The sequence below is a fragment of the Symphalangus syndactylus genome, chromosome 17 (genome assembly GCF_028878055.3).
Source record: "Symphalangus syndactylus isolate Jambi chromosome 17, NHGRI_mSymSyn1-v2.1_pri, whole genome shotgun sequence".
Lineage (NCBI taxonomy): Eukaryota > Metazoa > Chordata > Mammalia > Primates > Hylobatidae > Symphalangus > Symphalangus syndactylus.
The window spans coordinates 23,629,070-23,657,042 of record NC_072439.2 but is presented as its reverse complement, the minus strand read 5'-3'; the positions used below and the strand labels follow the sequence as shown (position 1 = coordinate 23,657,042).

The 27,973-nt window shown below is 53.9% G+C and overlaps 2 protein-coding genes across 17 annotated transcripts; one reads left to right on the top strand and one right to left on the bottom strand.

Annotated features, from left to right (window-relative positions):
* Positions 1 to 10,644, bottom strand: YIF1B (Yip1 interacting factor homolog B, membrane trafficking protein). 12 transcript variants are annotated; one of them, XM_063621214.1, is made up of 9 exons: positions 10,372 to 10,485; positions 6,940 to 7,060; positions 4,214 to 4,452; positions 4,033 to 4,137; positions 3,810 to 3,888; positions 3,625 to 3,682; positions 2,463 to 2,618; positions 2,294 to 2,387; positions 1 to 402 (listed from the first exon to the last, which is right to left on the bottom strand). In XM_063621214.1, the coding sequence occupies exons 3-9, from the start codon at positions 4,415 to 4,417 to the stop codon at positions 247 to 249; spliced, it is 852 nt and encodes a 283-aa protein (XP_063477284.1). In that variant the 5' UTR covers positions 4,418 to 4,452; positions 6,940 to 7,060; positions 10,372 to 10,485; the 3' UTR covers positions 1 to 246. The 12 variants fall into 12 exon arrangements, with proteins under 12 accessions (XP_063477284.1, XP_063477285.1, XP_063477281.1 ...); XM_063621215.1 differs by having other exon boundaries at positions 10,378 to 10,477; XM_063621211.1 differs by having other exon boundaries at positions 10,402 to 10,453.
* KCNK6 (potassium two pore domain channel subfamily K member 6) lies at positions 10,613 to 27,973 on the top strand. Of its 5 annotated transcripts, XM_063621216.1 has the most exons (8): positions 10,642 to 10,727; positions 11,004 to 11,128; positions 11,355 to 11,440; positions 11,853 to 12,351; positions 13,782 to 13,999; positions 14,477 to 14,891; positions 22,274 to 22,669; positions 22,861 to 27,973. In XM_063621216.1, exons 6-8 carry the CDS (start codon positions 14,570 to 14,572, stop codon positions 23,082 to 23,084), a joined length of 942 nt encoding a protein of 313 aa, XP_063477286.1. In that variant the 5' UTR covers positions 10,642 to 10,727; positions 11,004 to 11,128; positions 11,355 to 11,440; positions 11,853 to 12,351; positions 13,782 to 13,999; positions 14,477 to 14,569; the 3' UTR covers positions 23,085 to 27,973. The 5 variants fall into 5 exon arrangements, with proteins under 5 accessions (XP_063477289.1, XP_063477286.1, XP_063477288.1 ...); XM_063621218.1 differs by lacking the exon at positions 11,853 to 12,351; XM_055251023.2 differs by having other exon boundaries at positions 11,355 to 12,049.

The window sequence follows — 27,973 nt, the reverse complement described above, 5'->3', positions numbered from 1 at the left end:
CCATGCCCATCAGGGTTTATTGTTTCTGTAACAGTGGCCACGCCCTGGGGCGGTGGCCTGTGCAGCTGGAGATCATTCAGCACCTTGGGTTGGGGGCGGGGCTGGGCGGGACATGGGATGGAGGCGGTGCCTGTGGCCAGACAGGGTGGACCCTGGGGCCTGCAGGCAGGAGATGAGTCCGGCGGCCACAGTGGCCCCCAGCAGCAGCAGCAGCAGCAGCAGCAGCGGGAGGTTCAGCGGGCGCGCTCACCGCACCAGGTGGAAGGTGAGCCAGTACATGAGCAGAGGCTGTGCCGCCGCCACCGCCATGGTCAGGTACATGCGCAGCTGGTTCCGGGCCCCACGCACCGGGACCCCCTCAGCTGCTGCCTCTGCCAAGATCTTCAGCCGCAGGGTCCGGATCTGGGTGGGAAAGGGAGAGAGGAACCAACGGGTTTACCCTTGAGCCCTCTGGGCCAGAGTGAGAGCCTGGACATACTTCCAGCCTCTGCCTGGAAGCCCCAGGCAGCCGGGGGACTAGTCCCTGGCCCTCTGCAGCCTCAGGTTTCTGCTCCCGGGGCCTCAGTTTCCCCAAACCTCCTAACATGGTGAGGATTTGCTTCTCCCCAGGCCCTGTGGGCAAAATATAAGAAGGTTCCACACTCAAATGCCAGGCAAGGTCCGGGAGCGGGTGAAGGGGGACTTCCCGGTGGACACCCGGCCTGAGGGGGTGGGAGACGTGGTCCAGGCTGCTGCCCCCCCTTATGCTGGCGACATGGCAATTTCTGAAGACATGCCAGAAATGCTATCTTTATTTTTATTAAAGGACAGGGTCTCTGGCCTGGCGCGTTGGCTCACACCTGTAATCCCAGCACTTTGGGAGGCCAAGGCGGGCGGATCACGAGGTCAGGAGATCGAGACCATCCTGGCCAACACGGTGAAACCCCGTATCTACTAAAAATACAAAAATCAGCTGGGCGTGGTAGTGCGTGCCTGTAATCCCGCTACTCAGGAGGCTGAGGCAGGAGAATTGCTCCTGAACCCAGGAGGCGGAGGTTGCAGTGAGCCGAGATCCCACCACTGCACTCCAGCCTCGTGACAGAGCGAGACTCTGTCTCACAAAAAGAAAAAGAAAGAAAAAAAAAAAAAGGTCAGGGTCTCACCCTGTCTGCCAGGCTTGACTGCAGTGGCGTGATCTCAGCTCACTGCAGCCTCAACCTCCCAGACTCAAGTGATCCTCCCACCTCAGCCTCCCAAGTAGCTGGGACTACAGGTGCACACTGCTATGCCTGGCTAATTTTTATATTTTTTTAGAGATGGGATCTTGCTATGTTGTCCAGGCTGGTACCAAGCTCCTGGCCTCCAGTGATCCTCCTGCCTCAGCCTGCCAAAGTGCTGGGATCACAGATGTGAGTCACGTGCTTGGCCTAAACTTTTAAATGATGAGACCTAAGTCAAAGTTTATCTGAGGCTCTGCCCTGGCCCACCAGCCACCACGGTCTGCCCTCTGCTTCTCACATGCCCACAGTGAATCCTCCCAGCACCTTGAGGTGCAAGTATCATCATCCTATTTTACAAAAGGGGAAACTGAGTTTATTTTTTATTTTTATTTTTTGAGACGGAGTCTTGCTCTGTCACCCAGTCTGGAGCGCAGGTGTGCGATCTCGGCTCACTGCAACCTCCACCTCCTGGGTTCAAGTGATTCTCCTGCCTCAGCCTCCTGAGTAGCTGGGACTACAGGCACACACCACCATGCCCAGCTAATTTTTTGTATTTTTAGTAGAGACGGGGTTTCACCGTGTTAGCCAGGATGGTCTCAATCTCCTGACCTTGTGATCTGCCCGCCTCGGCCTCCCAAAGTGCTGGGATTACAGGCATGAGCCTCTGCGCCCAGCAAAAGGGGAAAGTGAGTTTAAAGAAAGGAAGTGATTTGCCCAGGATCCAACTAAGCTTGGGGTCCACTCAGCCTGCAGACCCAAGTGCTCTTCACCAGCACGCCTGACTCCACCGGGAAGGGCTCTAGAGAATCTCCTTCCAGGGAAATTCTGGCAGGAAGGCCCCCATGTAAGGAGAGTGGAATGAGGATGAGAGTCCAGCCTGGAGCCTGTGTGCTGGGGATCCCCAGTCTCTAGCAGCCTGGCTGGCGTCTCCTCTTCCAGGAAGCCCTCCTGACCCCCCCAGGCCAGACAGCCACTCCAGGGCTCCTCAGTTCAGCAATGTGTCTCTGGTCTGAACCCCACACCAGACATCCTTTGCTTGGATGCCTCCGGGGCACCTGTGCCCTCAGCCTCACCAGCCCTGAGCCCCAGCTCACCATGAACACAAAGATGGCCACGCAGCACCAGCCCAGCACCAGGTAGTAGCCAATCTTCCCGAAGAGTAGGCCCATGAGGACCCCACCAATCATCCTGGGGGAGGGAGAGAAGGCTGCGTGAGGACAAGGCCCAAGGGCTGGTGCTGGCGTGAAGGGCGGGGGTACTCACCCGACATATTTGTAGCCCAAGAAGGCCACCAGGTCGATGGTGGTGAGGTCGGTGTTGACAGTGACCAGATAGAGGCTGAGCAGGATGGCCAGCACCTCCAGGGTAAGCCAGGCCAGGGCTGAGCTCGCTTGCAGCCCCAGGAGGTCTGGGGAGAACCTGCAGGCATAAAGCCCCACCACTTGGTTGGCTGGGTCAGACCCCCCACCCCCAGCACCCGTCTGGGGACAGCTCTGTGTTGGGTAGGGCTGGACACCCGGCAGTGACCAAGATGGATCTGTGCGCTATCCTATTCCCACAGAAATCCCATCCAGAGAGGATGGCAGACCCATCCCTAGACAGTGACACCCAGAGCGGGCAGGGCTGGAGTCACAGGGGGCTGTGCTGACAGTCAGGAGGCAGGTGTCAGAGAGGGCTTCCCAAGAGAGGGGATACCGAGCTGAGGCCTGCAGGAAGGAGCTGGTCTCCGCCACATCCCCAGGGCCTCACCAGTTAGTTAATGACAGATGTGTTCAGTGCCACAAAGGAAAAGAACAGGGCAATGTGAGCAAGAGGAGGGGCCTGACCTAGCCTGGGGGGCAGGAAGGCTTCCCAGAGGAGGTGATACTAGAATGCAGCCAGCGGGAATGCGCAGGTACTCAGCAGTAGTGGAGGGGAACACGCTCCCGGGCAGAGGGGAGTTGATGTGACAAGGCCCCAGGAGACAGCGCCAGCCCTCCCGAGGAAAGGAATGGACTGGAGCGTGCAGCGGGAGGGGCAGCGCCAGGCTGAGGAGCTGGGGCTTGATTGGGAGCCATAGATAGCAGGGCGGGGCAGGGTGAGCCAGGCCTGCACCTCAGAAAAGACCATCCTGGCTGCTGCTGGAGTAGGGGTGCAGTGGGGAGCTGGTGAGGACACAGCGAGGATGATGATGGGTCTGGTAGTAGAGGCCAAGAGGAAGGGTGGATGGAGAAGGGTCACCCAGCACAGGGGGTGGTGACGCAATGCACATGGGTAGGAAGGAGAGGGAAGAGGCGAGGGTGATGCTGACGGTGACCCTGAGGGCTGTATCTTGGGCCAACTGGGAGCAAAGTGGGGCTGTCCTGAAAGGGGAACTGAGACCTTCCTGACCAACCATGGGCCTCCCAAACCCCACCCTATTCGGCCTGCCCCAGGCCTCCCTTACCTATCCTGGGTCCCCAGCGCAAGACCAGCCACCAAAACGTAGGTGATGAAAGCCATCGCTGTGGGAGGCAGACACACAGACCCTGGTCACCAGAGGAAGAACTGCCCTGGGCCTCCAGGCACCCACACACCCGCCCCATACAGGCCCGGAAGAGAGGAGGGTGTGGGGTAGGGGGAGGGTGAAACCTGGAATGTAGAGGTCCGGGGCATTGACGTCAAAGCGGGGGGCCACCGGGGTGTCCTGTTGGTACTGCACCTCCCAGTCCTGCGGGGATGGGGAGACAGGCAGGACCCTCAGAGCCAGGCCCCTCCCACCCTGCTACAGGCCTTCCTCCCTCGAGGTGAATCTCCCGGCTCCACCATGCACGTACCCCCACCCCTGAGCCCACATTCCCCTGGGGGTGCTGACCTGGTGTAGGTAGGGGAAGAACAGCAGGCCCAGCTTTCTGCCCACATACATTGTGTCCACAGCAAAGTAATACTTGAGCTTGGTGATGGGGATGAAGCGGTCGATCTGGGGAGGCAGAGCTCAAGTCTGAAGCCCTGTGGCCCCGTGCATCCCCCCACTCCCGCCAGCCCCGGCCACTCACGTTCTTATCCACCAGCTCCTTGCCCTGTGCGGCCAGGCTGCTCCCATAGGCCATGGCCATGTTGGACACCGGGTCAGCCAGGAAGGCTGCCTGGGGCGTGGGAGAGGCTGCAGGATAGCCTAGGCCACCAGGTGCCCGCTGGGCCCCATAGCCCCGGCTCTGGGCTGAACTTGTGTCATCGAAAAGCTGGTGGGGGTCGGCCATGCCCGGCTGGGACACAGGGATCCTCCGCTTTGAGGCTGCAAGGGAAGAGGGTGGGAAGGCACTGGGGACCCAGGATAGGTAAGGGAGACCTGGCGAGCCTCATTCATCCCGCAGCTCTGCCTCCTGCTGCAGAGGAGGGTGGTGTCACCATTAGAGACACTGGCTTTGATGTCAGATGGACTGGCAGGTGCAGGCTCTGCCATTCATCCACCAACCCACCCATCTAGCCAACTATCCATCCACTGATACATTCATCTGTGCATCCATTCATCTACCCACCCATCCATCTACCCACCCACCCACTCACCCACCCATGCATCCATCTGTCCATCCAACCATCCATCCATTCATCCATCCACCCATCCATCCATCCACCCTCCCACCCATCAATCCATCCATTCATCCATCTACCCACCCATCCATCTATCCATCCACCCACCCACCCATCAATCCATCCATTCATCTATCCACCCATCCATCCATCCATCCACCTATCCAACCATCCATCCACCACCTATCTAGCCAACTATCCATCTACTGATGCATCCACCTGCCCACCCACCCACCCATCCATCCACCTACCCATTCATCCATCCATCTATCCATCCACCCACCCACCCACCTATCTAGCCAACTATCCATCCACTGATTCATTTATCTTTCCATCCATCCATCCATCCATCCATGCATCCACTCACCAAGCTATCTATCCATCCACCAACTCATTCATCTATCCACCCATCCATCCATCCATCCACCCACCTATTCATCCACCCATCCATCATCATCCATCCATCTAACCATCCATTCACCCACCCACCCATCCACTTATCATCCGTACGAGAGGGAGTGGGGGCTATTGGGCACAAATCCTGTACCAAGCCTTTCACACAAGGCCGCTGTCCATATCTCCCATGCTCCCCCTCAATGACTTGGCTCCAGCCACCTGCGCCTCCCAATGCTCACTGAATGCACCAGGAAGGTGCCTGCCTCAAGGCCGCTGCACCAACTGTGCCTCTGCTTGGAATGCTCTTCCCCCAACATCCTCAGGGCTCCCTCCTCTCCTCCTCAAGGGCTTTGCTCAGTGAGGCCTTCCCCAGCCATCCTGTCTACAACCGTACCTCCCTTGGTGGCACTCCCCACCCCCTGCCCTGCTTCACTGATATCCATAGAACTCAGCACTAGCTGACATGCTGGCTGTCTTATTTTGTTCACTGTCTCCCCCACTCGACTATGAGTCCCCCAAGGTGGGGATCTTGATCTCGTTCACAGCTGAGTCCCCAGCCCCTTGCACAAGGTTAGAGTAGGCGCTTGATAAAAACCTGATCAATGAATAAAGGTAGCCTGGGCAACATGGCGAAACCCCATCTCTACAAAATATAGAAAGATTAGCTAGGCGTGGTGGCTCACGCCTGTGGTCCCAGCTACTCGGGAGGCCAAGGTGGGAGGATCGCTTAAACCTGGGAGACAAAGGTTGCAGTGAGCTGAGACTGCACCACTGCACTCCAGCCTGGGCAACACAGTGAGACCCTGTCTCCAAAAAAAAAAAAAAGAGAGAGAGAGAATAAATGACCACTCCCAATTTACAGGTGTGGAAACCAAGGCCCAGACAGCTAAAATGCCTTGTGCAAAGGGCCAAACTGAGTGAGTGGCAGAGCAGGAGCCCAGCCCTGCTGTGCCTGATAAATATTACAATAATCCTGTGGATAAACTCATTTCATCTTCACAACCACCCTGTTTCTGCCAATTGCCAATGCTATCATCATCCCCATTTTACATATGAGAAAAGCAAGCCCTAAAGAGACTCAGGCCCTTGCCCAAAGTCATAGTATGAGAACCAGGTTTCAAAAGTTTTTAAAAGGTCCCTATGGCCTCATGTGGGGAACAGATGAGGGGTGGGCAGGGAAGGGAGAGAGGAGGCTGCTGAGGCGGTCCAGGTGGGAGACCACGGCAGACAGGACGAGGGGTGTAAAAGGGGAATGGGTTATTTCTGGATCAGTTTCAGAGCTAGGAAGGACAGGACTTGCTGAGGCGTGCTCAGAGGAGGTGTGTTAAGAAGTGGGAAGAGGCCGGGCGCAGTGGCTCATGCCTGTAATCCCAGCACTTTGGGAGGCCAAAGCGGGCGAATCACCAGGTCAGGAGTTCAAGACCAGCCTGGCCAACATGGCGAAAGCCCGTCTCTACTAAACATACAGAAATGAGGTGGGCATGGTGGTGTGTGCCTGTAATCCCAGCTTCTCCGGAGGCTGAGGCAGGAGAACTGCTTAAACCGGGATCGGGGAGGCGGAGGTTGCAGTGAGCCAAGGTTGGGCCACTGCACTCCAGCCTGGGTTACAGAGCGAGACTCAAAAAAAAAAAAAAAAGTGGGAAGAGGCTGGGCATGGTGGCTCACACCTATAATCCCAGCACTTTGGGAGGCCAAGACAGGCAGATCACTTGAACTCAGTTCGAGACCCGCCTGGCCAATATAGTGAAACCCCATCTCTACAAAATATAAAATAGCAGGCCATGGTGGCACGCACCTTGTAGTCCCAGCTCTTCAGAAGGCTGAGGTGAGAGGACTGCTTGAACCTGGGATGTCAAGGCTGCAGTGAGCCAAGATCGCGCCACTGCACTCCAGCCTGGGTGACACAGCGAGGCCCTCTTAAAAAAAAAAAAAAAAAAAAGTGGGAAGAGCCAACACTCTGTATAGGTCCTGGTTTGAGTAATGGGGCAAGTGGGAGTGCTCTGTACTGAGATGGAGAAAATGGGGAGGATGGCATTTGAACCCAGCACTATGCCTACAGGGCCTTTGCTCCTAATCAATAACCAATGCTACCCTGCAAATATCTGCTGAGATCCTACTATGTGCCAGGCACTATTGCAGGCACAGGGAATGGGTGATCAGATGACAGTGGGAATGGGGAGAGGAATTGAATTAACCACGTCATGACTTTCTCTGCACCTGGATGTTCTCGTCTACACAACGGAGTTAACTGTCCCACCTTGCAAAGCTGTTGTGACACTCATAAACTCCTTGGCCCCACAGAAAGCAGTCCATCCTGTCACTCCTGATCAGCTACTAGCCTGGAACTCTTCCTCTCAATTATTCGAAGCCTGAAGACAGACCCAGGTCTCCTCAATTCCAAGGCAAGCAGCACTGGCCCCAGCCTCTCCACAAGCCCCACTTCCCTTTTCTTTCCCCTACTTCTTCTTTTTTTTTTTTTTAGACAGATTCTCGCTCTTGTCGCCCAGGCTGGAGTGCGATGGTGCGATCTCGGCTCACTGCAACCTCCACCTCCTGGGTTCAAGCAATTCTCCTGCCTCAGCCTCCTGTGTAACTGGGATTACAGGCGCACGCCACCAAGCCCAGGTAATTTTTGTATTTTAGGTAGAGACGGGGTTTCACCATTTTGGGCAGGCTGGTCTTGAACTCCTGAGCTCAAGTGATCTGCCCGCCTCGGCCTCCCAAAGTGCTGGGATTACAGGCGTGAGCCACCAGTGCCTGACCCAGAGTGATCTTTTTTTTTTTTGAGACGTTGTCTCACTGTCACCCAGGCTGGAGTGCAGTGGCGTGATCTCAGCTTACTGCAAGCTCTGCCTCCCGGGTTCACGCCATTCTGCCTCAGCCTCCCGAGTAGCTGGGACTACAGACGCCCACCACCAAGCCCGGCTAATTTTTTTGTATTTTTAGTAGAGACGGGGTTTCACCATGTTAGCCAGGATGGTCTTGATCTCCTGACCTCATGATCCGCCTGCCTCGGCCTCCCAAAGTGCTGGGATTACAGGCGTGAGCCACCTGACTTGGCCCAGAGTGATCTTTTTAAATGCAAATGAGACCATGTCAACCTCTGCCTAAGATCACTATTCACTGTGCTCTGAAAAAAACCCAAAGGCCTGCCAGGCCCTGCATGACCCAGTCCTGCCAACCACCATGGTTTGCAACCTCTCCTGGGGATCCCATGCACCAGCCAGCCACATGGCCTTTCAGGCCCCAACTCTGCCAAACTCCTTGCCCCCACTGGCTTTTGAATATGCAGAGCTTTCATCCTGGAACAACCTCCCTCCATCAGCACCTCCCAATATCGCACAGAGGCCCCTGCCTTTGCAGAGACCTTCCTCACTCCTCACTGTAATGCACTAACCTCACCTGGTTCCTTCTCATAACATGCGGTGCTTTCTTTTTCTCTTCTGAGCGCTCATAATAATTTCTGAATATATATTCATTTGTCTACTTGTTCACTTGGCACAGGCCTCCAATGCCTTTCCTTCTCTCTCTTTTTTTTTTCTTTTCTTGAGGCGTTGTTTCGCTCGTTGCCTAGGCTGAAGTGCAATGGTGCAATCTTGGCTCACTGCAACCTCCACCTCCTGGGTTCAAATGATTCTCCTGTCTCAGCCGCCCAAGTAGCTGGAATTACAGGTGCGCGCCACCTCACCCAGCTAATTTTTTTTTTTTTTTTTTTTTTTTGAGATGGAGTCTCATTCTGTCACCCAGGCTGGAGTGCAATGGTGAAATCTCAGCTCACTGCACCCTCCGCCTCCCAGGTTCAAGCAGTTCTTCTGCCTCAGCCTCCCGAGTAGCTGGGACTACAGGCGCACACCACCACACCCGGCTAAATTTTGTATTTTTAGTAGAGACAGGGTCTCACCATATTGGCCAGGCTGGTCTGCAACTCCTGACCTCATGATCCGTCCACCTTGGCCTCCCAAAATCCTGGGATTATAGGTGTGAGCCACCGTGCCCAACCTAATTTTTTTGTATTTTTAGTAGAGATGGGGTTTCACCATGTTAGCCAGGCTGGTTGGCTGGGCACCGTGACTCATGCCTGTAATCCCAGCACTTTGGGAGGCCAAGGCAGGTGGATCACTCTCTCTCTCTCTTTTTTTTTTTGAGGCGAAGTCTTGCTCTGTTGCCCAGGCTGGCGCAATCTCACCTCAGTGCAACCTCCGCCTCCTGGGTTCAAGCGATTCTCAAGCCTCAGCCTCCCAAGTAGCCAGGATTACAGGCGCTCGCTGCCACACCCGGCTGATTTTTTGTACTTTTATTAGAGATAGGATTTTGCTATGTTACCCAAGCTGGTCTCCAACTCCTGGCCCCAAGCGATTCGTCCACCTCGACCTCCCAAAGTGCTGGGATTATAGGTGTAAGCCAGCACGCCCAGCCTGCCCTCTCACCACAAATCTCCTTCTCCTGGGTAACTTTTCATGATCAGAATTATCCTCTTCCATGCCGGGCGCGGTGGCTCACGCCTGTAATCCCAGCACTTTGGGAGGCCTAGGCGGGCAGATCACCTGAGGTCGGGAGTTCGAGACCAGCTTGACCAACATGGAGAAACCCCGTCTATACTAAAAATACAAAATTGGCCGGGCGTGGTGGCCTGCGCCTGTAATCCCAGCTACTTGCGAGGCTGAGGCAGGAGAATCGCTTGAACCCGGCAGGCGGAGGTTGTGGTGACCTGAGATCGCGCCATTGGACTCCAGCCTTGGCAACAAGAACAAAACTAGGTCTCAAAAACAAAAGAAAAAGAAGTATCCTCTTCCAGGAAGCTTCACTGACATCCCTAGGCTGGGTCACGTGCCTCCTCAGGGCTCCCACAACATCTCCATCCCAGCACAGGGTCTGACACATGGGAGTTGAGACAAGTTAGGTTGAATGAATAAATGAAACACACAGCACACTCACGGAGATGAAGAGACAGGAAAAGGGGGCCAACAGCACAATACAGGTTCGCTTCTTAAATGAGCGGTAGGCATGGCCCTCTGCGCTCACGGGGGGCCACGAACCTGTCCTAAGGGTGTGGGCGACAGCAGGCGGGTACTGGGGAGCCACGGAAGGGTGGGGGTCAGGGTAGGGCGGATCGCTAACTGCAAATGAATGAAGGTTGCATTTCTCTGCATATCTCACGCTATCCTGTCCCAAGTTGTTTTCTTCTAAAGGAATTTCCTAAAGAATCGCCCCCCAAGGCGCCTCCTACCCGAACCTGGCATCCCAGCGCTGTGCACACCTCGGGGTTCCAGATCCTTGATCTCGTGACCTCTGATCTGCCGTGACCTCGCCAACCGACGCGGCCGCCCCGCCACGCCCCCGCCCGCCCGATCTCCTCCGCCGGCCACGTACGCCACTTACGCAGCCGGGGCGTCCCCGCCGCCGCCGCCGCCGCCAAGCCTGCCGGGTGCATCCTTAGCTGTCGCCACCTAAGCCGCGGTTCGGAACGTGCCCGCCCGGCTCCCGTACCCACGCCCCGCCGGTGAAGAGACAGCCAATGGACGTCAGGATTGAGGGAAGGCTACGCCCCCCACGGAGGCCTGGACGAGTGGGCGGTTGCCTTACGTAAGAGGCGGAGACTGGGCTACTGGGCTCCTGTTGTAAAGCGAGTCGGCCTGAGTGGCAGGAGGGCGGGGCGGGGAACAATCCCAGGAGGAGGCGGTGTCTGCCACGATAGAAAATGAGTGTCTGCCCCTTGCCGGGGCTCACGCCCCTAACTCCAGCACTTTGGGAGGCCGAGGCGGGAGGATTGCTTCAGCCCAGGGGTTCCAGACTAGCCTGAGCAACATAGTGACCTCGCCCCGCCCCATCCTTACAATTTTTTTTTTTTTTTTAATTTAGCCAGGCGCAGTGGCTTACACCTGTAATCTCAGCACTTTGGAAGGCTGAGGATCGCTTGAGCCCAGGAGTTCGAGACCAGCCTGGGCAACAGCGAGATCTCCATCGCTACAAAACATTTTTAAAATGTAAATATCGAGCGAAAAGGTCGATGGGAAATGCAGTTCTCTACAGACATTTGGGTCGTTGAGAGCACTGGAGAGCCAGAAAAGGCTGTGGAGCAGGGAAAAGAGAAACATTTGTGTTCCTGAGGGGCTAATTGGAGTTGTAGGGGCTTATACAATTTTTGACATCCCTTAGGTATGAAAGTAAATATTTATTTATTTTGAGACAGGGTCTTGCTCTGTTTTCCAGGCTGCCTTGGACCCCCTGAGCTCAAGTGATCCTCCTGCCTCAGCCTCCCCAGTAACTGGGACCACAGGCATGCACCACCATACCCAGTTAAGTTTTAAAATTTTTGTCAAAACAGGATCTTGCTATGTTGACCAGGCTGGTCTCGAATTCCTGGGCTCAAGCCATCCTCCTGCTTCAGCCTCCTAAAGCATTAGGACTACAGACATGAGCCACAGTGCCCGGCCTTAAAGTGAATATTTAGGATGAGAAAAGGAAAGCTAACAAGTTAGGTGAGAAGAACCAGGTGTCTCCTTGGAAGAGATCTTAAGGCAGTTTCCCAGAAATTCATAAAAATGTTCTCACATTGCAACCTGGTTCCCTCTGTCCACCAAAAGCATTCTACAACCCCCAGCAACTCACAGCACACAGGTGCACCTGCAAGTGAAGAGCCCTGCCGACCTAGCGTCCTTAGTCTCTCCTCTCTCTGACCCTCAGTCTCCCCCTTTCTCTCCCTCTCAGACTCCCCGACTTATCTCAGGAAAACATAGTGGTGGAAGTTACTTCTGCGCAGCGATAGCACATCCGGAAGGATGTCAGCAAGTGACCGTATCGCTGTGGCTTCCCCTTCCTCCTCTGAGACGTTGTCTTTTTGGAGACCTTAAGGGCTGCTCCTGGTTTCTCAGTGATGAGTCCTGGCTCCACTGTGGTTCATTTTTGTGAGTGAAATGCCCGCATTCTTCTTCACCTCTGATTTAGCCTCTGTCCCCTGGGCTTCAGCACCATTTTCTCCTCATCCTCAGCCCTCTCTTGCTCTGGTTGCTCCAGATACATCTCTTCTGTAAATGTTTTTTTTTTTTCTTATTGCTTTTTTGTTTGTTTGTTTGTTTGTTTTTTGAGATGGAGTCTTGCTCTGTCGCGCAGGCTGGAGTGCAGTGATGTGATCTCGGCTCACTGCAACCTTTGCCTCCTGGGTTCAAGCGATTCTCTTGCTTCATCCTCCCGATGGCTGGGATTACAGGTGCGTGCCACCACACCTGGCTAATTTTTTTGTATTTTTAGTAGAGACGGGGTTTTGCCATGTTGGCCAGGCTGGTCTCGAACTCCTGACCTCAGGTGATCCACCTGCCTTGGCCTCCCAAAGCACTGAGATTACAAGCATGAGCCACCGCGCCCAGCCTTATATATATATATTTAATTAATAAAACAAGCAAGTACTGACAGGTGTGGGGGATCACGCCTGTAATCCCAGCACTTTGGGAGGCCAAGGCGGGCAGATCACCTGAGGTCAGTTCAAGACCATCCTGGCCAACGTGGCGAAACTGTGTCTCTACTTAAAATACAAAAATTAGCTGGGTGTTGTGGCAGGCACCTATAATTCTAGCTACTTGGGAGGCTGAGGCAGGAGAATTGCTTGAACCCAGGAGACAGAGGTTGCAGCGAGCCGAGATTGTGCCATTGCACTCCAGCCTGGGAGACAGAGCGAGACTCTTGTCTCAAAAAAAAAAAAAAAAAAAGCAAGCTCGTTGGCTTCCTGCTGGCCTCATGTTCACCCCTTACCAGTTGTGTGACTACTACTTTTTATTTTTTTGAGGCAGGGTCTACTCTATCACCCATACTGGAGTGCAGCAGTGCGATCATAACTCATTGCAGCCTCTAATTCCTGGGCTCAGTCGATCCTCCTGCCTCAGCCTCCCGAGTAGCTGGGACTACAGACGCATGCCACCACGCTTGGCTAATTTTTGTATTTTTTGTCGAGATGGGGTTTTGCCATGTTGCCCAAGCTGGTCTCAAATGACTAGTTCATTTTTAAGCCTAAATTTTCTCATCTGTTTCGTGGGAATGATACTGGGGCAGGGGGTTGAGAATTCAGTGCAAGTTCAGGTGTCCACAGGGCCTGGCAGAATGTAAGCCTTCAATCGCTGGCACCTACTGTGTTACTGATTCTATTATCAGGTGCCTCTACTTCTGGATTGTCAATCCCAAATTGGGCTCTGCCCCGTGATCTGCCAGCTCTTTAATAGAACCAGCTGGGGCATGTCTGAGCTGAGCCCCAAGCCCCGCTCCTCTGCCAGTCGGATGGGGTTAGGACTCTGGGCTGCCCTCCAAAAGGCTGTCAGGAAGGCGCTGAGTTCTGGCTGGAGACAAAGTGGAGAGACTTGCAGGAGCGGTGCAGAAGGAAAATTTTTCTCTTAAATAGAGGCGTGTATTTGTGATTCTGCCTGGCTTGTTTCCAATCATCCTTCATGCTTGAGCTCAGCTAGCCCCTTCCTCAGGAAGCTCTCTTGACCTCCTTAGGCAGAGTTGGTTGCTTCCTCTGGACTCCCAGGGCCCTCTAGGGCTCCCTGATTCCAGGTTTGATCACTGTACCCTTGCTTCCCTCATCATGGCCCTGACCACTCTGGGCTGTCTTTTTTCTTTTTTTAGAGATAGGGTCTCACTCTCTCCCAGGCATAGCTCACTGCAGCCTCGAACTCCTGGGCTCAAGCAATCCTCCGACCTCAGCCTCCCGAGTAGCTGGAACAACAGGCGTGGGTCACTCTTGTGTCAGTCTCCCAGTTAGACTGGGAGCCTCATGAATGCATGGCGCAGGACGGTCTCATCATTACTGAGTCTCCAGGATCATCCAGCGAGGGGTCGGCACAAAGTGGGCATTGAACAAAGCTTTGGTAAGTAGCTAAGGATCCCCACTCTGTCCACACGGGCACAGGGGACACCTGACCCTGTGGTGTCTGCTGTTCCCACTCCAAGGCTCACAACTTGGTGAATGGAGCGAGAATTACATTTCAGTTTGCCCCTTGCTCCGTCAGCCGCGCGCCCTAATGCAGTGCACAACCTTAGCTGCTGTGCGCGATGGGGGGCGACACCTCGGCCTGCGAGCAGAGAGGAAAGTTCACACACATCTAACATAGGGAACCAGCCTTCCAGGAGGACGAGAAGGAAGGAATAAGGGGAAGAGAGGACTACCTCCACCCTTTCCATCCCTTTGGTCTCCTGGGTCTGGAGCACTGGGCTCCACCCTCTCTGAACTAACACCTGGCGGTTGGGCGTGCCTCAGTTTCCCGGAGGCGGGGCATTCCTCCGTCGCCGCCCCCCACCTCCCCTTTTTCCTCTTCCTCTTGGGGCATCTGCTGCCGCGCCTCTAGCACTCCCGGAACTAAAACTAGGTGCCAGACGGTCCGGAGGCGGGGGCCACGTCAGCGGGGCCACCCAGGGCTCGCGGGGTCCCGGCGGGCGCCATGCGGAGGGGCGCGCTCCTGGCGGGCGCCGTGGCGGCGTACGCCGCGTACCTGGTGCTGGGCGCGCTGTTGGTGGCGCGGCTGGAGGGGCCGCACGAAGCCCGGCTCCGAGCCGAGCTGGAGACGCTGCGGGCGCAGCTGCTTCAGCGCAGCCCGTGTGTGGCTGCTCCCGCCCTGGACGCCTTCGTGGAGCGAGTGCTGGCGGCCGGACGGCTGGGGCGCGTCGTGCTTGCTAACGCTTCGGGGTCCGCCAATGCCTCGGACCCCGCCTGGGACTTCGCCTCTGCTCTCTTCTTCGCCAGCACGCTGGTCACCACCGTGGGTACGTAAGCGCCGCACCGCAAGGCGGCGAGGTCCCGGGATCCCCACTTCATCCTTACCCCCTGGGGACCCCAGGGCCCTCAAGAATACCCTTATCCCAATCCCCTCTGGGCTTCGGATCCCCCGAAAACACCCCAGTGAGGACCCGGGACCCAGGCTCATGATATCCGCTCTGCTCTGGGAGCCCAAGTCCTCCTAAGTAGGAAACACTCAGCTCCCCTCAGAGCACCCTTGCAGAGACCAGCTGGGACCCCGTTCCTTGGTCTTTTTTCTTTTTCTTTTTTTGAGACAGGGCTCACTCTGTCGCCCAGGCTGGAGTGCAGTGGCACGATCTCGGATCACTGCAGCCTCCGCCGCCTCCCGGTTTCAAGCTATTCTCCTGCTTCAGCCTGCCGAGTAGTTGGGATTACAGGCACATACCACCATGCCTGGCTAATTTTTGTATTTTTAGTGGATACAGTGTTTCACCATGTTGGCCAGGCAGGTCCCAAACTCCAGACCTCAGGTGATCAGCCCGCCTCGCCCTCCCAAAGTGCTGGCATTACAGGCGCGAGCCACTGCACTGGGACTCCATTCCCCGGTCTTAATCCTCCTGGTGACCCGGGTCTGTCCAGCCTCCTCTAAGCCTAGGACTGTCCTCAGAGACCTCCAGCAAGGACCCAGGACCCGCCACCCTCCAAGGGAGATCCTTGCCCCCTCTGGACCCAGACCTCAACCATGCCAGGACCCCTGATTTTATCTCTAGTCTGGGCCTGCCACCCTTGCCATATCTCCTGACCCTCCAGATATGTCCTTCTGGGAAACCCCCCTGGAGAAACCCCATCTCAACCTCCTCCTGACCCTGGCGCCTTAGCGAGGACCCTAAATCTCCAGACCTCTCAGGGTGTCTTCACTAAAGACCTCCCTCCCAACAGAGATTCCTCAGCAAGGACCTGGCACCCCCATCTGGGACTTCTGGCCCTCTGGACCTAGGCCTCTGCTCCAGACCCTCGTCCCTCTCCTGGCCCCATACTCCCCAGCAAGCAACGCTGACCCCAGACACAAAACCCGTCCCTAGGTACCCCACCCCATCTTGACATCTCCCCTATATGGTGTCACTCTCAGTGCAGGATTTTCCTCCCAATAGGGACACCACCTGTTCCCTCTGGACCTGGGACTCCCAATTCAGCAGCCCCAGCTAGGGATGTGTCAAAAGGACCCACCGTGGAGGGATCCCAAGTTTTGGGAAACTCTGAGAAGCCAGACTTGGGAAATCTCTTTGTTGCCAGGCTCTGCTGCTCCCCCAGCCTCTTCTCAGCTCCCTGACTTCCTCTTTGTTTCTTTGTTGGGGATTTGTTGAGGAGAGGAGGCTGGTGCAGGGTTAGCCCAGACTCCTAACTCCCCCTCCCGGCCAGCAATAGGGGGCAGCTTTTGCTTTAGGTCCCCTGGCAGCAGAGCTGGGTGACTTCTCGTTAGCTGACCTCCCCTCGGTCTGCCCACGCTGCCAGGGCGGCCTGACCTGCTTCTGAGCTTCCCTGGGTCACGTGTGCGCCTCCTGCCTCTTCCCAGATCCTGACTTCTAAGAAGTCATTCCTGGCAGGGCAGATGAGGGAAGCCAGACACACGTCAGGCACAGCCTGGCTACATCCCTGCTCAGCTGCGGCTCATTGCCAGGTCTCAGTGTCCTCCCTCATTGCTAAAATGGAGATAATAACACTCCCCATTTCCCTGTAATAGCAATAGCCTGACAGAGGACTTGCCAATGCATGCTTGAACTCACTCAGTCATCACAACAGCCTTGTGAGGCAGGCACCTTTATAGGCTCTATATTTTTAGCCATGGAAACAGAAGCCTAGAGAAGTTGGGTAACTTTCCCAAGGTCACACAGAAAAGACAGCATAGAGTGGAGATTTAGTCAAGGCCATCAGGCTCTAAAGTCCCATGCTGCTAGCCAACACACCACACTACTTAGAAGAAGGGTGCTGTGTGTGTTGTAAAAGAAAAAATATGCTAACACTTGTTAAAAACGGAAAGTTATTGTGGTAGAGGAGAGACCATTGCAAAGGCCAGAGAGACTGAACTCGACTGTGAATATAGCAAACAGCTGGAGATTTATGGCTAACAAATAGAATAAGGGAGTCAGTGGATGGAAGAATATTAAGAGGAGAGACATTCGGGTGGGGGATTCTTGCTAAACTCAGCTTAACAAGATTCTTGCTAAAGACAGGCCAAAGACTTAGATATCGAGACGGGGTGGATGAGGGCCGGGCGCAGTGGCTTACGCCTGTAATCCCAGCACTTTGGAGGGCCAAGGTGGGCAGATCACCTGAGGTTAGGAGTTCGAGACCAGCCTGACCAACATGGTGAAACCCTGTCTACTAAAAATACAAAAATCAACCGAGCGTTGTGGCAGACGCCTGTAATTCCAGCTACTCGGGAGGCTGAGGCAGGAGAATCACTTGAACCTGGGAGGCGGAGGTTGCAATAAGCTGAGATTGTGCCACTGCACTCCAGCCAGTGCAACAGAGTGAGACTCCATCTCAAAAAAAGAAAAAACAGGCCGGGTGAGGTGGCTCACGCCTGTACTCCCAAGCACTTTGGGAGGCTGAGGCGGGCAGATCACCTGAGGTTCGAGACCAGCCTGGCCAACATGGTGAAACCCCATCTCTACTAAAAATACAAAAATTAGCCAGGCATGGTAGTGCGTGGCTGTAATCCCAGCTACTTGGGAGGCTGAGGCAGGAGGATCACTTGAACCCGGGCGGCGGAGGTTGCAGTGAGCCGAGATCTCACGCCTGTACTCCAGCCTGGGCGTTAGAGCAAGACTGTCTCAAAACAAACAAACAAAAAAGAGTGGTGGATGAGGAATTTGATCAGATATTGGGGCAGGTGGCTTGTAGGATTCTTGCTAAAACTGGGCCTACTTAAGGACTCAGGAGTCAGACTGAAGTGCGGTGAAGGAGGGAGTCTTTGTGCGAAGCGCTGGTAATAACTGATGTTTATTGAGTTAATGTTGACTGTTTTCTTTTCTTTTTTTCTTTTTTTTTTTTTTTTGAGATGGAATCTCGCTCTGTCACCCAGGCTGGAGTGCAGTGGCGTGATCTCGGCTCACTGCAAGTTCCGCCTCCCGGGTTCACGCCATTCTCCTGCCTCAGCCTCCCGAGTAGCTGGGACTACAGGCGCCCGCCAACACGCCCGGCTAATTTTTTGTATTTTTAGTAGAGACGGGGTTTCACCGTGTTAGCCAGGATGGCCTCGATCTCCTGACCTCGTGATCTGCCCGCCTCGGCCTCCCAAAATGCTGGGATTACAGGCTTGAGCCACCGCGCCCGGCCTGTTGACTGTTTTCATTGTGGGCGAAGCCTTGAATGCATCTGGAGAAATGGAAAACCAATTAGACGTGATTCAGAGAGACCTCTTCCCACAATGCCCCTCGTTTGGTCATAGGCCCAAATCTTGGCCCTGGAATTGCTCCGGGCAGCCTTGCTGCACTTGAGGCAGGAGGAAGCGGGTAGTCCTACCCGGAACTGGGAATCGGAGAGAGGAAGTGAGCATCACAATTCTTGTAACTCTTTCCACGCTCTTGCTAGCCGCTATGCCCTATCCCAGCCTAGTAGGATTACTACCACATTTGAGGAAGGGATTGTTTGTTGTTTTTGAGACAGGGTCTTGCTCTGTCACCCAGGCTAGAGTGCAGTGGCGCAGCCATACTCACTGCAGCCTTGACCTCCTGGGCTTAAGTGATCCTCCCACCTCAGCCTCCTGAGTAGTTGGAACCACAGGTGCACACCACTGTGCCCAGCTAATTTTTTTATTTTTTATTTTTTGTAGAAGGTGGTCTCCCCATGTTGCCCAGGCTCGTCTTGAACTCCTCCTAGGCTCAAGCGATTCTCCTGCCTTGGCCTCCCAAAGTGCTGGAATTACAGGTGTGAGCCACCTTGTCCGGCCAGGAAGGGATTGCTTACGAGCCCATTTTTGCAGAGAGGGAACTGAGACTCAGAGGGGAGAGGTCATTTGGCCAAAGTCATGCAGGGAGTAAATGGCAAAACGCTGTTTTGGACTCTTCTCTTTGAAATAGTAACTTGAGGCTCACAGGCCCCATGCTTTTCAAACTCTATGTTGTGTCTATTTATGAGGATTTCTCTTTTATTATTATTTTTTTTTATAGAGATGGGGTCTTGCTATGTTACCCAGGCTGGTGTCGAACCCCTGGGCTCAAGTAATCTTCCCACCTCGGCCTCGCAAAGTGCTGGGATTATAGGAATGAGCCACCTCACCCAGCCTCTAAAACTTTTTTTTTTTCTCCTGAGACAGGGTCTCACTCTGTCGTCCAGGCTGGAGTGCAGTGGTGCCATCACGGCTCCCTGTAGCCTCAACCTTCCCAGGCTCAGGTGATTCTCCACCTCAGCCTCCCGAGTAGGTGGGACTACAGGTGCACACCACCATGCCTGGCTAATTTTTTTATTTTTCGTAGAGACAGGGTTTCACCATGTTGCCCCGGCTGGTCTTGAATTCCTAGGCTCAAGGAATCCCCACACCTCGGCCTCCCGAAGTGTTGGGATTACAGGCTTGAGCCCTGGTGCCCAGCCTCCGGAACTCTTCTCATCTTGCAGAACTGAAATTCTATACCCATTAAACTGTAACTCCCCATTCGCCCCTTCTCCTAGCCCCTGGCAACCACCATTTTACTTTGTCTCTGAAGTTGACTAACTACTTTGTATAGAATAATACAGTGTCTGCCCTTTCACGACTGGCTTGTTTCACTGAGCATAATGTCATTAAGGTTCATCCATGTTGTACCATGTGTCAGAAGTTCCTTCCTTTTTAAGGCTACATAACATCCCACTGTATGTATAAACCACATTTTACTTATTCATTAATCTGTAGATGGAAATGTGTTGCTTCCGAGGTTTAGTTATTGTGAATAATGCTGTTATGAACATGGGTATACAGATACAGATATCCCTTTGACACTCTGCTTTAGGTTCTTTTGAGTACATAAAAAAATGGGGCCGGGCGTGGTGGCTCACACCTGTAATCCTAGCACTTTGGGAGGCCGAGGCAGGTGGATCACCTGGTCAGGAGTTTGAGACCAGCCTGGCCAACACTAAAATATTAAAAATACAAAATTAGCCGGGCGTAGTGGCGCATGCCTGTAATCCCAGCTAGTCGGGAGGCTGAGGCAGGAGAATTGCTGGAACCTGGGAGGCAGAGGCTGCAGTGAGCTCAGATTGCACCACTGCACTCCAGCCTAGGCAACAGAGTGAGACTCCATCTCAAAAAATGAAAACAAAAAAACCAAGATCTTTTCACGTGGAAAACAGGCACAGGTGACACTTGCTCGAGTGTGCCACGTATCCATGCTTCATAATGATCGAGGGCCGCATCTGTCGTCTTTGGACAAGATAAACCAGGCCCCTCACCACCCTAGTCAGATCTCTGAACTTTGGTTTGATTTAATTGGAAAATAAAAAGATTTTAAATTACGCTTTGCTGGCTGGGTGAGGTGGCTCACGCCTGTAATCTCACCACTTTGGGAGGCCGAGGCGGGCAGATCACCTGAGGTCAGGAGTTCAAGACCAGCCTGACCAACATGGAGAAACCCTGTCTCTACTAAAAATACAAAAATTAGCCAGGCGTGGTGGCCCATGCCTGTAATCCCAGCTACTCGGGAGGCTGAGGCAGGAGAATCACTTGAACCTGGGAGACGGAGGTTGCGTTAAGCCGAGATCGTGCCATTGCACTCCAGCCTGAGCAGCAAGAGCGAAACTCTGTCTCAAAAAAAAAAAAAAATTAATAAATTACACTTTGCCAAAGTGAGTCAGTCCTACCAACATCTGAATTCCCCTTGATCATATTTCTGTTTACAGAATTCATACCCACACCGAGCTTATTGTGTTCCCATGGTCCTTTGGGAGCCCACGGGGGCTTGTCACACCCATTTTACTTTTTTATTTTTATTTTTTTGAGACAGGATCTCACTCTGTCACCCAGGCTGGGGCACAGTGGTGCAATCTCGGCTCACTGCCACCTCTGCCTCCTGGCTTCAAGCGATTCTCCCACCTCAGCCCCCAAGTAGCTGGGATTACAGGTATACACCACCATGCCCGGCTAATTTTTGTACTTTTTGGTAGAGACAGTTTCACCATGTTGGCCAAGCTGGTCTCAAACTCCTGATCTCAGGTGACCTGCTCTCTCCGCTTCCCAAATTGCTGGGATTACAGACATGAGCCACCACGCCTGGCCCATTGTCTCACCCATTTTAGAATAGGGCAAACTGAGGCTCAGAGCCAGGCAAGAGCCTGCACCCTTCATTCTTTGTTTTGAGAAGTATTGATCGAGTGCCCACAGCAGTGATGAAACACGCAGAACCTCCTGCTTTGCTGAACTGGCAGCCTATGAGAAGACGGTAAACCACAGAGCATGCTAGAAAGTGTTAAAGTGCTATGGGAAAAAAAAGCGTTGGGTAAGAGGATGTTACCTTTTAGGGTAGTCAAGGGAAGACCTCACTGAGAAGGTGACATTTGGATGAAGAAGACCTGGAGAGGAGAGAGGGGAGCATTCTTTGGGGAAGGAACAACCAGTGCAATGGCCCTGGTGGACCCTGTGGGGCTTCGTGGGTCATGATGAGGACTCTTTCCTTTTATCTGAGTGAGATGGGGCCACAGAGGGGCTCTGGGCAGGGGAGGGGCATGACTGAACTCAGGTGTTGGCAGGCTATGTTGGCTGAACAGATTGTAGGGGCTGGGGTTGGGGAAGGGGAGATCCAGGAGGAGGCTGCTGTGGTGGACAGGACCAGGGTGGGGGCCATGGGACTGGGTGGGAGAGAAGTAAGTGGGTTTTGGGCCTATTTGAAGGTTGAGATAATAGGCTTCACTGACAGATGGAGTGTGGCATGAGTGACGAGGGCATCAGGGATGAAGGCAAGGCTCTTGGCCTGAGCGTCGGAGGACAGAGGTGCCATCGCCTGGGACAGGAGGGAATGTGGGGAGAGGCAGGTTTGGGATGAAATCAGGTCTAGGTGTGGGTGTCCACAGATATCTCGGTGGAGGTGTTGAGTGGGCAGAAGAATTTTCCCGGGCTGGGTCCTGGGGGTCAGATCTGTAATTCCGACACCTTGGAAGGCAAAGGTGGGAGGATCACTAGAGCCCAGGAGCTCAAGACTAGCCTGGGCAACATAGTAGGACCCCATCTCTACAAAAAAATTTAAAATCAACTGGGTGTGCTGGACAGTGCCTGTAGTCCCAGCTACTTGGGAGGCTGAGGTGGGAGGATCACTTGGGTCCAGGAGTTCAAGACTGCAGTAAGCTATGATGGCACCACTGCACTCCAGCCTGGGTGACAAAGTGACCCCCCATCTCTAAAAAGAAAAAGATTTCCCCTTTACTCTCTTTACTCCTCTAGGCTATGGGTACACAACGCCACTGACTGATGCCGGCAAGGCCTTCTCCATCGCCTTTGCGCTCCTGGGCGTGCCGACCACCATGCTGCTGCTGACCGCCTCAGCCCAGCGCCTATCACTGCTGCTGACTCACGCGCCCCTGTCTTGGCTGAGCATGCGTTGGGGCTGGGACCCCCGGCGGGCAGCCTGCTGGCACTTGGTGGCCCTGCTGGGAGTCGTAGTGACCGTCTGCTTTCTGGTGCCGGCTGTGATCTTCGCCCACCTCGAGGAGGCCTGGAGCTTCTTGGATGCCTTCTACTTCTGCTTTATCTCTCTGTCCACCATCGGCCTGGGCGACTACGTGCCCGGGGAGGCCCCTGGCCAACCCTACCGGGCCCTCTACAAGGTGCTGGTCACAGGTGAGCTGGGCAGCTAGGGCAGGGCTTTGAGGAGGACCTAGCCCTGTCCCTGGGGGAGTTAAAGGCACACAGTCCCACTCTGGGACTTCCAAAAGGGATCCAACCCCACCCCGCAGGGTCCAGTAGTACTGCGGCCCCGCCGGGAAGATCTGAGCCCCAGGATGACCAATGCCCCTCCTCCGCCTCTGCAGTCTACCTCTTCCTGGGCCTGGTGGCCATGGTGCTGGTGCTGCAGACCTTCCGCCACGTGTCCGACCTCCATGGCCTGACGGAGCTCATCCTGCTGCCCCCTCCGTGCCCTGCCAGCTTCAATGAGGATGAAGACGATCGGGTGGACATCCTGGGCCCCCAGCCTGTATCGCACCAGCAACTCTCTGCCAGCTCCCACACCAACTACGCTTCCATCCCCAGGTAGCTGGGGCAGGCTCTGCCAGGCTTGGGTGTGCCTGGCCTGGGACCAAGGGGCCCAGGCGACCAGAGCTGGCTGTACAGGAATGTCCACAAGCACAGCAGGCGATCTTGAGGCCTTGCCACCCACCGTCTCTCCTTTGTTTCCCAGCATCTGGCTGGGATGTGAGGGGCGGCACTCCCTGTCCCCATGTCCCAGGCTCCACTGGGCACCAACATAACATTGTTCTCTGTCCTTGCTCTCATCCTCTTTACACTGTGTCTCTCTGGCTCTCCGGCATTCTTGCTGTCTCTGTCTTTCCCTCTTGCTGTCTCTGTTTCTCATTCTCTTTCATGTTCCGTCTGTGTCTCTCAATTAACCACTCATCAATTGCTGATTCTACCAGGCTGTGGGCTCAGACCTCATTTCAGGCACCAGATTGGTCGCTACACCCTGGACAAGTGACTGCTCCTCTCTGAGCCTTGATTTCCTCAGCTGCCAAATGGGAAGAACAGACGAATTTGCCCCTAAACCCCTCCTGTGTGCTGGCCCTGTGCTAGACAGTGCTGGAGACATAGTTGGGGGTGGGGAACTGCCCTCATGGAGCTTGCAGTCCAGTGAGGTGGACAGACCTGTCCCCAGACAGTGATGGCTCAAAATGGTCAGGACTTTAATGGAGGAGGTGAGGTGATGAAAGCACAGGCAGAGTGGTCAGGGCTGAAGTCGGAGAAGCACAGGGACTAGGCCCAATCCCGCCTGGAAAGTCAGGGAGGACTTCCTGGAGGAAGAGACATCGAACTAAGACCTGAACTATGAGAAATAGGCAGGAAGAAGTTGTACCTGACTCATTTTTCTCAGGTGTCTCCAGGGAGCAGGACCCATGGAGGGAGCCCTGGTGTAGGCCTGGGCGGTAGACTCTTCCTCAGCAGCCTGGCAGGCAGGAAACGGACATAGGACCCCAGCCCAGATCTGAATGGCATGGGAGGTGCTGCCCTTAGCCGTGACACCATTGTAAGAGCTGTCCCCATTTGTATGTTGTGCTAATTGTATGTTGTGCCCTGGAATCAGCCTGGTTGAGCTCAAATCCCAACTTAGCCGCGTCTGGCCTTTGTCCTTGGGCAGTCACCCTACCTCTCTGATTTTGTTTCCTTATCTGTAAAATGGTGATCATCATATACGACTTCAAAAGATGATTTCAGGCTGAGTGTGGGGGCTCACGCCTGTACGCCCAGCACTTTGGCAGGCTGAGGAAGGAGGATCGCTTGAGGCCAGGAGTTTGAGACTAGCCTGGGCAACACAGTGAGACCTTATCTCAACAACCACAAAATCTAAAAATTAGCTGGGTGTGGTGGTGCACATCTGTGATCCTGGCTACTCCAGAGGCTGAGGTGGAAGGATCACTTGAGGCCAGGAGTTTGAGGCTGCAGTGAGTTATGATGGTACTGCTGCACTCCAGCCTGGGGGACAGAGTGAGACCCTGTCTGAAAGAAAGAAAGAAAGAGAGAGAGAGAGAGGAAGGAAGGAAGGAAGGAGAAAGAGAAAGAGAGAGAAAGAGAGAGAGAAAGAAAAAGAAAGAAAAAGAGAAAGAGAGAAAGAAAAGAAGGAAAGAAGCCGGGCACAGTGGCTCAGTCCTGTAATCCCAGCACCTTGGGAGGGCCAAGGTGGGAAGATCGCTTGAGTCCAGGGGTTTGAGACCAGCCTGGCCAACATAACAAGACCCCATCTCTACAAAAATAAAAATTTTAAACAGGGCCGGGGCATTTGAGCCGGGTCTCAACAGTAGACAAGTAGAAAAGGCATGGAGAGGGCATGCCAGGTGGGAGGAGCTGTGTACAAAGGCCTGGAGATGGAAAAGCATGCTGGCCACCAGCTTCTGACAAGCAGTTTACTATGAACGGTATGGAAGGAAAGAGGGAAGGAGGGCAGAGTGGTCGGCACGAGCACCTCTTAGTGTCCTTAAATGACAAGCATGGGAACCTGGTCTCTTTCCTGAGGGCCCTAGAGAGCTATGGAAGGGTTTAGAGTAGGAGAGGGTCATGGTTAGGTTTGGGTTTTAGGATGATCCCCCTAGTTGCTTTGGAGAGGTGGAGCAGAGGGGGTACTGAGGCTGGGTGCCTGTGGGAGGCTGGGGCAGGAACGAAGAGGGAGACGATGGGCCTGGGCTGAACCATGGAAGGGAGGAGGGGTGGGTGCGGGGACACTCAGGAGCCAAGTGGACAGGCCATAGCCCTCACAGACTGGAGGGACGCGGCTAGGGAAGGTCCCACGGAGTGGCCAATTATCCCTCAGATGGGGACCTGGGAGAAAGAGCAAGTTTTAGTGGAGACGCTGAGGCTGCTTTAGAATATGGTGGGTGTGTGGGGCAAAAGGGACACCCAGGGGTGTATCAAGAGGTCATAGTGGGGGCAGGCCAGATGGCTCATGCCTGTAATCCTAGCACTTTGTGAGGCCAAGGCAGGTGGATCACCTGAGGTCAAGAGTTCAAGACCAGCCTGGCCAACATGGTGAAACCCCGTCTCTACTAAAAATACAAAAATTAGCTGGGTGTGGTGGCACACGCCTGTAGTCCCAGCTACTTGGGAGGCTGAGACAGAATTGCTTGAACCTGGGAGGTGGAGGCTGCAATGGGCCAAGATCGCACCACTGTACTCCAGCCTGGGCGAGACAAAGACTCTGTCTCAAAAAAAAAAAAAAAGAGGTCATAGGGGCTGGGCGTAGTGGCTCTCACCTATAAGCCTAGCAAATCCTAGCACTTTGGGAGGCTGAGGCAGGAGGATTGCCTGAGCCCAGGGGTTCAAGACCAGCCTGAGCAACATAAAATACAAAAAATACAAAAGTTAGCTGGGTGTGGTGGTGTGCACCTGTGGTCCCAGCTATGCAGGAGGCTGAAGTGGGAGGATCACTTGAGCCTGGGAGGTCAAGGCTGCAGTGAGCTGTGATTGCATCACTGTACTCCAGCTTGGGTGACAGAGCAAGACCCTGTCTCAAAAAAAAGAAAAAAAGAAAAAGAAAATACGTATATTGGATATACTATGTGCCAGGCACGATTCCAAGCCCCCGATACATTCTCTACATTTTACAGATGAGGGAGGAGGTCCAGAGATGTTAAATACTTGCCCAAGGTCGCACAGAAAGTGGAACACTGGGATTTGAACAAGGTTTTGGTTGGGCATCTTTTCCTATGGGAGCTCAGAAATATCTGTTGTCTAGCCCTTTCTCAGCCTCCCAACCTTCTCGGTTCCTTACCTATGTCACAGTTGACTTTGAGCTAAAGTCATCTTGGGGCAGCTAGGTGCCTATGTGAGCTGGCATTCATTTCTCACTGTTTTTCCTTCCAAATACCTCCAGGAAGAAAAGCAAGTCCTTTTCGGTCCAAGACATTAAAAAAGCCAGGCTCAGTGGCTCATGCCTGTAATCCCAACACTTGGGGAGGCTGAGGCAGGAGGATCGCTTGAGCCTGGGAGTTGGAGACCAGCCTGGTCATGTTAACATAGCAAGACCCCTCTACAGAAAATGTTAAAAATGAGCTGGGTGTGGTGGTGCACACCTGTAGTCCCAGTTACTCGGGAGGCTGAGGCAGGAGGATCACTTGAGCCTAGGAGGTTGAGGCTGCAATGAGCCATGATCACACCACTGGACTCCAGCCTGGGCTACAGAGCAAGACCCTGTCCTACGACAGAAAAAAGGGCCAGGCACAGTGGCTCACGCCTCTAATTCCAGTACTTTGGGAGGCCGAGGCGGGCGGATCACGAGGTCAGGAGATCAAGACCATCCTGGCTAACATGGTGAAACCTGTCTCTACTAAAAATACAAAAAATTAGCTAGGTGTGGTGGCACGTGCCTGTGATCCCAGCTACTCAGGAGGCTGAGGCAGGAGAATCACTTGAACCCGGGAGGCGGAGGTTGCAGTGAGCCAAGATCCCACCATTGCGCTCCAGCCTGGGAGACAGCGAGACTCCGTCTCAGAAAAAAAAAGTGTATGCTAAAAAATGCATCAGGTACTAAAGAGTGTACGGTGGAAAGTAAGTCTTTCTCCTACACTCAGACCATGGATGGATGTCGCAGGTCTTCCCAGGCACATTCAATGTATGTACCAGCCATATGCATGTGTGTCATTTATTTTTCACTCTACACAGAAAATTAATAAATTACACTTTGCCAAAGTGAGTCAGTCCTACCAACATCTGAATTCCCCTTGATCATATTTCTGTTTACAGAATTCATACCCACACCGAGCTTATTGTGTTCCCATGGTCCTTTGGGAGCCCACGGGGGCTTGTCACACCCATTTTACTTTTTTATTTTTATTTTTTTGAGACAGGATCTCACTCTGTCACCCAGGCCGGGGCACAGTGGTGCAATCTCGGCTCACTGCCACCTCTGCCTCCTGGCTTCAAGCGATTCTCCCACCTCAGCCCCCAAGTAGCTGGGATTACAGGTATACACCACCATGCCCGGCTAATCCTCCAGATTCATATAACCTATGGGCTACTTGACATCTCCACTTAGATGCATCTCACCCTTTAAATGCCCAAATTTCTGGTTCTGGACTTCTTTCCCACGCTTGGTCCTAATGCACTGTTCTCCAGCTCAGTAAAGGCCAATTCCATTTCTCTACTTGCTCAAGTCCCAAACCCAAGCATTCTTGGCTCTTTCTCTCACACCTAACATGGTGAGGTTGTTATGATTACAGACTCTAGAGGCAAAGTTCCTGGGTATAAATCTGAACTCTGTCACTCCCAAGCTAAGTGGCTTTGGGCAAATGATTTCACCTCCATGTGCCTCAGTTTGCTAGTCTGTACAATGGGATGGTAATAGCACCTACCTCATGGACTTGAGAAGTCAGCAACTTCATACCTGTAAAGCCCTTAGAGCTAGCAGTGTGTGGCACTCAATAAAATGTTGACTAATGGTGA